Below are 8,196 nucleotides of genomic sequence, written 5' to 3' on the forward strand. Positions count from 1 at the left end.
TTTTGATTTCTCTGAGGTCAAAATTTATAATGCAAAGCTTGTTTTAAGAGAATTTAATAGGTTTACTGTAGGCCCTCAATGAGTGTTTTTGTAAATAATACGAAGTATTGCCAATAAATATGATAATGTGATTGTTGAGAGTAAAATAATTTGAATTATAAATTGTACAAATTGTTGTTAAATTTTAATCCTAAAAAATAAGTGATTTAAATATAGGTTTTAAATGATGTGATAACAATGTGTGTGACATTGTTATTATAAATTGTTATTTCATTAATTTTTGGTGGCATTAGTGTTAGTTAAGGTGACCATATGTCCTGGTTTTAGTTGGGACTGTACCGGATTTTTACTTTATATTATAGGTTTTTTTAAAAGCAATATTTGTTCCGGATTGTCCCAGGCTTTTGAAAAGTATAGGCTTAAATTGAATTTTCACAATTACTTGATAATATAATTACAACTACCCATCAGACATCTGCAAATATATACGAGTATGCTTACATGATGCAGTATGTAATGAATAATTATTATTATTTTAAATCATATTAAGAAATTAGCATAAAGCCCTCATCCAGATTAGCATAACTATGAGTTGACATCCCGGTTTTGACAAAAATATGGTCACCTTAGTGTTAGTACGGGAATACTTAGATTTTATAATTAAGAAGTAACACCACTGTAACTGCAAAAAACATGTTTTTCATATTTTTTTGGTATTAAATTATGATGTTGGAGGAAGTTAGTATGTAAAAAAATATTCAAAAATTACAGCACCACAATTATTTTGGTGAGCATGCAAATTCTGCAAATTCTGCAAATTCAATCTTAAAGAAGCAATTATAGTACATGCTAGAGAAACACATAGAATAATGTTTTTTTTGTGACTGGCAAATATTTGCATTAATCAAAATTTACAGTGGTGTTACTCCTTAAAATGAAGAGAACAACTTTATAAATTACATAATTCAGATTGTACATAAATTAAAAAAAAAGTAAAACAATGAAGAGTATAATTTAATTTATAAGAAAATATATACATTGCATTCATATAGCAATCAATATGGAATAAACAATGATAGTTTGTATTGCAATCATTTTTAGATGTAAATTGATTCATTACAAATTATTAATAATTTTTAATATTGTTAAAAATGATAAGCAATACTATTAATATAGTTAGGATATGTTAGTAGTGACAGACTTCTATTTAAAAACCATAGTTGCACAATTTTTACATGTAGATTTGAAATCATTATATGCATCCCTTTAGCTATATCGAATTGATTTTTTTTTGTTTTATATGCTTGTAAAGAGTCTGTGGCCTTATAACTTTCTCCCATTATATTCCTCAAAGTTATGCTTTTGTTTAAAAATGTATTTTTATTTTATTTACTGACTTTGTAAACAAGTCATAGACCTTATACATTATTATTATTTTTATATATTATATATTATTATTATTATATATTATATATCATTATTATGTATTATAAGGTCTATGAAATAAGTACATTAGCCAGAATGTATTATTTATAAATATACTTTAATGAAGTTTTTCGAACTTTATAATTCAATTACAAGGACCAATTTATTATTTCTATTATTATTATTACTTAGTATCTACATTAAGTAGTCAAGTCCACCAAATAGAATGTACTCCTATAATATAAATAATATTTGGCATTCATTCATTAATCATTTTATTGAAAAATAATATTATTTAAATAATATTAATGATCAAGTATCATAATAATTTTAATATTAATTGAATTAAGGGGTATTCTAGTGTAGAAATTCAAAAAATAGTTTTTTTTTTTAATATTCTTAAAGTTTAACTATTTAAGAATATGTGTACGAGAAGATTTAAAACAAAATTATTTTTGGAGATACAGCTGTTGACTATGGTAATCCTCTTTTGTTTCCTACTTTTTGCAAAACTTTAAACTAGTTTTTATTTAGATTTTTATCAGCCTCATCTCCAATTTTAATTTAAGAAATAGAATTGACTTTTTTTTCAAACAGTCATCATTTGGTCTATATATATATATAATATATATATATATACATATATATATATATATATATATATATATATATATATATATATATATATATATATATATATTGTAGAGCTTTGAACGAGAAATCCAAAAAGTAATAAAATACAAAAAGTTTTTTTTTAAAAAAAACATTTCTTTATTCATTTACTGTCGACGTTTCGGAACTGGTACTTCCATCTTCAGGACATTTGTCAAATTTATAATAAAGGAATTTTTATAGGATTTTTTATATAAAATGAATAAATTGTAATTCTTTGTTCAAAGCTCAACAAATATTACACCTCTAATACTCTACCATCAAATATATATATATATATATATATCTATATATATATATATATATAGGGTGGTCCTTAAAATGGTCATTTTCGAATTTCCCTTGCTCCCAGGGGCTCAAATGGTTCCAAATAGTAAAACAATTCTCTGAAAGTTTTAGCTCTTAATATTAACGTTAGATAGAGCGCAATTCAATCAAAATTTTGTATGGGAATAGCATGAAAAATTTTCAAAAATTTAAAAATGATTTTTAGATGTAATTTACCGAACAAATGAATGAATAAACTCATTCATTGCCGCTAAGTTATACCTAAAACATTTTTAAACTTTAAAATTTTTTACTATGCTCTTTCCATACAAACTTTGATTTATTTGCGCTCTATCTAAACGTTAATATTAAGAGCTAAAACTTTCAGACAATGTTTTTTTATCTATTTGGAACCATTTGAGCTAATTTTATAACAAAATTTAATATATACCACTTTGATTCAAAATAACTTATTTTACAATATTAAAATATAAGTAATTCGGCATTCAATCCTAGTTCATGGTTGATTTTCTCTCCTGAAATAGAAAACAAATGAATGAGTAAGTTCTTTAAGAGCGATACATCAATCAAAATAGACAGAGATTTATAAAATAATCTCTAATTCCAAATATATCGACACAATTTGATGTCATTACGAGTGAATATTAAACTTGGTTTTTTACATCTAAAAATGTGTACACAGCACAAATTTTGCACTAACATTGATACAACTAACCAGTCAATAATCATGATTTTTTTGTAAATAGGAAAAACATATAGTACACATCTCACAAAAATACCTTGTATAATTTTATTGGCACGTCGCAGCCAGCTTTTTGCAGCCTCTGAAACAGTAAACTATGTCTCATGCGGCAAATTTTTCAAAGCAATTCCTGGAATTAATTATATATTAGTTTAATTCATAATTTACAACACATCATAAGTATAAGATATATAAATTACCTGTGATGACATCGCAAGGCACTAGATCACAAAATTTTTTTGCCCTTTCCTCGTCCCTAGCAAAATTCTTTGGCCAAACCATCATCAAAATGGATTTTCATAGCTGGACTCTGATGGCTAAATACAGAATATAAAGAGAAAGTTTGTTTAGTATATGATAAAGTTAACAAATAAAAATAAATCTATATAAACTTTTGATTACCAATTGTATTTTGATATCTTTGCTCAGAAGATATCAAAGAAGTTGAAGCTCCTCCAACAAACATAGGTGGAGAGCATTTCTTCTTTGTTAATTCTCTTTCAAACACAGCATTTGATACAAAATTAGGCATGGTTGCTGGATAAGCTGGCAGGGTAGAAATGTCAGCATTAAATTAAAAATTCTATTTGTACTAGTAACATAGTATTTCAATAACAGTACACAGAAAGCTTTAATTACCATTGTTTATATCTGCCCCCCTTTCATATGTTGCTGCAATATTTATAACACACACGCACATATAATTATATAGAACACATAAAATTTCCACTATTATTACTCAATTTTTGAGTAATTTGATAAATAATATTAATTATTTATAACACACACTCATTAATTATATAAAACAAATAAAATTTTCACTATTATTACTCAATTACTCAAAAACTATGATGATTCCACATATAGCGTCTGTTTGATGACGCTAAACTTAAGGGCGCAAACCGACGCGACAAAAGAGAAAGGGACAAACATATACGTTTCGAGGTCTCAAGCCGTGCGCGTACGAGAGCGACATGTTCGTGTTTTATATGCTCGAGTCCTTTTGTTTTGAGACGTCCCTTGCATATCATAGGATATTCATAGGATATCGCGATATTAGGAGATTGTGAGGACAAGTGGGACATTCCCTGGCATGTCTTGTGCTGTCTGGGAAGTCTATGATTGTTTTTGGAAAATGTATGCCTGTAATTTGCTAACTATATATTTACTTTCTTTATAATTTATTTTGATACGATTGCAAAATTTTTATGAACGATTTAAAGAAAAAAGCGTTGTGTTTGTAAAAATTATTTATGGTATTAACTTATACTGAACATTCATTATGTGTATGTGAGTTGTTGTAAACGACATATTGTTTTATTGCAACCTAACATAACACTATGTAAATAAATGATGAAATTTAGCTTGTTATATTTATTTCCTCAAAATCTTATTGCTCCTCTTGTGTATTAGGATTGATCCTTACCAATTCGGATTAATCAACATTGTGTGATGGTTTTATACAATACACAGCTTTTATTTGTAATTCGCATTTATTGAGATAATTTTTCATCTATATACTCTCACAATTTGTCAGGTTATCATATACTATTAAGAAGTCGAAACCTACTAGTAGAACTTACACGTAGGAGGTAATTAATTGTATTTATTCGTTTTCTTGTCGATGTTAGGTGATTGATCCTTACCAACTTTGTTTGTTGGTTGACATACATAATCAATGAAATAATATTTCATCAATATTTTCTCACAATTTGTCAGGTCATCAAGCACTAGTAAAAAGTCAAAAAGCTAATATAGTGCTCATTTGTTTTCTTGTCGATTCTTACTTGAAATTAATATTGAAACATACCTTTTTATAACATGCGTCTTCTAGCAAAATTCTGCTCGAATTTAATGGTATCAATCGTCCAATTACAGTAATCTTGCATCTTACCATATGTTTAATGTGATCTATCAGATAAAATTATTCAAATATCTCATAAAAATTTTATACCTTTGATATTATTATGGAAGTGATACTACAATTTTCTACTACTATTTTGAAAAATAGCGTAGCAAGTTACCAATGCATTTATTTACACATATGCAGAACTTTTCATTTAGTCGCTAATAATTTGAATTCAGATTTTTTTAAAATTACAAGAACATAGATATAAAAATTTGCTTGCAATATGATCAAAGAATAAATCTATAAAATGTAGTTGAAGTTAATACTTTAACTCCAATTGATTTTACTATCGCCAGCTCAGAATAACATCAATACTTTATTATACGCTATACAACATCAATACTTTATTTCACAAATATGCCGTACATATATGTATGAATTACTATTTACATAATTTTTATTATTCAAATTACGATTTTTAATTAAAAAATATATATATTTATATTTATTATATATTAATATTCTGAAAAGAATAATTTTCATTAGAGGAAATTAACTTAAGATGACTATAATTACCTAGTTTCATATATCTTTTCATAATAATTCTCAATTTTTATATATATTATTTTATTATTTCTGATCAGGTCTCTTAATTATTTAAAACTATTGGAATCTACATATAAATGCTTCATCTCAAGGAATTCGAAACGTTATTTAAGTATCATGTATATAAGTAACACACTGATATCAATGGCAGTCGTTCCATCCATTTTTTCCTGACAATGTGTATGTTATCTTATAACAAACTTACTTTTTCAACAAATATAGCTTTGTTTTCAATAGCTTATTTATTGTACTTATTGCAGAGCATAGTTAAAAGCTCCTGCAACTTTCTAGGATCTTTATAAGCTATTAATCCGTTTGAATTTTTATTTTCCTTATTGTATGTGATGCATAGATCATTTGGTATTTCTGAGTCCATACTTTGTGATACTGTTGGTGCAAACTGTATAATTCCACCTCCCATAGCTCTTAATATGGCATGGGGCCCACATGTGTCCCATTTGTATGTTGATCCTCTTGACAAAATAAAACAATCACAATTATCAATAATAACATTAAGTATTTTGTATCCGGCTCCAGCAAGAGGGACAGTATAGACACCACACTGTTGAAGGTAATTAATTAATTCTTCATTTTCATTTGAACTCACTGCAAATGTTAAGTTTTGTCTAATATCATTTTTGATATTATGTTCAGAATGCTTTTTTGTCTTGTCGAAGGTTACTCCCCAATAAATCTTGCTGGTATACCTAATTATGTAGATTGCTTATGTTAAATTATAATTATACAGAAAATTTCAACACATGATGATGCAGTAGTAAAAGTGCTTTGCATTTAATAGATAGAAAAAAAAAAGAATTTTTTTCTAATAAATTAATATAATCTCGATATTTTAATATAATAACTTCAATTAATATCTCGGTAAAATTAGTAATAAAAAGGTAAAATGTTCAGCATATATGTAAATTTTTATTTACATTAATACTACTAACCTTTCATTGGATAAGGTATGGAAAGGTTGATTTATAATTCCAAGTATCGGTTCACCTGTCTTCTGACTATAGACACCGATCAGAACAGTCGCACAAATTAAACCATTTGATAATACTCCTTTTAAACTGCTCTCTTTTTGATCTCCTCTTATATATTCTAAAGTTGCATCTATAAATTATATAATTGAATTAAAAATAATATAATCATTACTTTTTATTGTATGATAAATTAAATAAGCAAAAGCAATTAAAAAAAAGAATTTAAAGCAGTGTTATCATATGTTATCTATTGATTCATTAGAAATGAATTCATAAAACTCTCAAGATATTATAATATTATTTTTATCTTAAGTGAGCTTGAAGAAATTACTGATGAATTGCCTCTAATCATAAATATTGGTAGTTAATATTAGATATATTCTGGGCTTTTATATTGATTCCTATGATAATTACTAATTCTATGATAACTAACTAATTCTACATGACCACTTTTAATGCAATAAACTTAGTTCACTCACCTATCGGATCAATCCATATAGCCATATCCTTCATATTTTCTATCTCAAATGTTGGAAAGTCATGACTAGTGCTATTTTCAATGTCTTCGTGAGTTATTTCTCTATGAACTTCTTTTGCTAATATTTCAGCACATGGTCCATCATCACATACCTAAATTTACCTTTATATTTTATACATGCTTACAATTCTCAATCATTCAGGTAGCTTATTCACCTTTTGTAAGAGAGCACAGGTTTCGGCTTCCGTTTCTTTAACACTCACAATAATACTCTCACCCATAGTGTTACTGAATTTATTATTCTCTTCTCCATGTATGAAATCGTGGAGTTCTGGAAACTGAATATTTACAATTGAACTAGGGAATAGCAAAAATTTTATGAAATTTATATTATTAATTATTAAAATTGCTTTTAACCATAGAAATTTGTACTGCAATATTTTTTTCAGTACTTATATATGTAACTTCAGTAATTACATATGTATATTTTGATGCATTAAAGACTGCAGGCCCATTGGTAAGTCATTCTCATATATATTAATATATTAGTTTTCCCCGCATGATTGAATCAGATTGAAATAGAATTCGAAAATAAAATGTATTGGATACAATAGCATTGCAAATAAAGACGATTAGCTATACACGGTGATGAATATTTTGATGCATCGAGATGAACAGATCGTTATTTTTCATTATTAAGATCATAAAAAAACGGTTTACAAAATGTATCACATTTTTTGTTAGTAACTTATTCTTTATATACAAAGATTTCTATTATATAGATTATAACACTATGGAACTAAGATTAATAAACTGACAATGTTGCATTACCTTTGTGGAAATATCATGTCGCACTGATTCTTGTATCAAAACATCGGCTAATGTTTTAAAGTCTTGAAAGAATCTTGGATTTGCATCATTCTTTTTCTCCTCGATTAATTTACTGAATAAATATTCATTTTGTCTACATATTCTTGCGATATTTGCTGCTTTTTCAGATACGAGTATTAAAGATTTAAGTAAATCAGTCATGTTGGAAGACGTGCACAATTTTATTGTAGAAAAATACATTCACTGTATAATTAGTTTACTGTTTAATCGTAAACTATAAATGGATTATCTACATTTGCCTAACTTGGGCATTGAT

General features: G+C 26.6%; 1 protein-coding gene across 1 annotated transcript; it reads right to left on the reverse strand.

The window, feature by feature from the left end:
• Positions 1 to 5,753: 5,753 nt before the first annotated feature.
• On the reverse strand, positions 5,754 to 8,136 carry LOC113384480 (inositol polyphosphate 1-phosphatase-like). The gene is made up of 5 exons (XM_026622195.1): positions 7,881 to 8,136; positions 7,265 to 7,387; positions 7,051 to 7,201; positions 6,533 to 6,701; positions 5,754 to 6,289 (listed from the first exon to the last, which is right to left on the reverse strand). The coding sequence occupies exons 1-5, from the start codon at positions 8,118 to 8,120 to the stop codon at positions 5,821 to 5,823; spliced, it is 1,152 nt and encodes a 383-aa protein (XP_026477980.1). The 5' UTR covers positions 8,121 to 8,136; the 3' UTR covers positions 5,754 to 5,820.
• Positions 8,137 to 8,196: the final 60 nt, after the last annotated feature.

The sequence above is a fragment of the Ctenocephalides felis genome, unplaced genomic scaffold, assembly GCF_003426905.1.
Source record: "Ctenocephalides felis isolate EL2017-DRISC unplaced genomic scaffold, ASM342690v1 CF-g0.4_SCAFFOLD_03571, whole genome shotgun sequence".
Taxonomy (NCBI): domain Eukaryota; kingdom Metazoa; phylum Arthropoda; class Insecta; order Siphonaptera; family Pulicidae; genus Ctenocephalides; species Ctenocephalides felis.

Excerpts from the sequence above, each read along its gene's own strand:
- LOC113384480 (XM_026622195.1), bottom strand. The coding sequence starts at position 8,120 with ATGTATTTTTCTACAATAAAATTGTGCACGTCTTCCAACATGACTGAT. Across the intron at positions 6,702-7,050 it reads TATATGGATTGATCCGATAG|ATGCAACTTTAGAATATATA; the intron begins GTGAGTGAACTA and ends TATAATTTATAG. Across the intron at positions 6,290-6,532 it reads CATACCTTATCCAATGAAAG|GTATACCAGCAAGATTTATT; the intron begins GTTAGTAGTATT and ends CTACATAATTAG.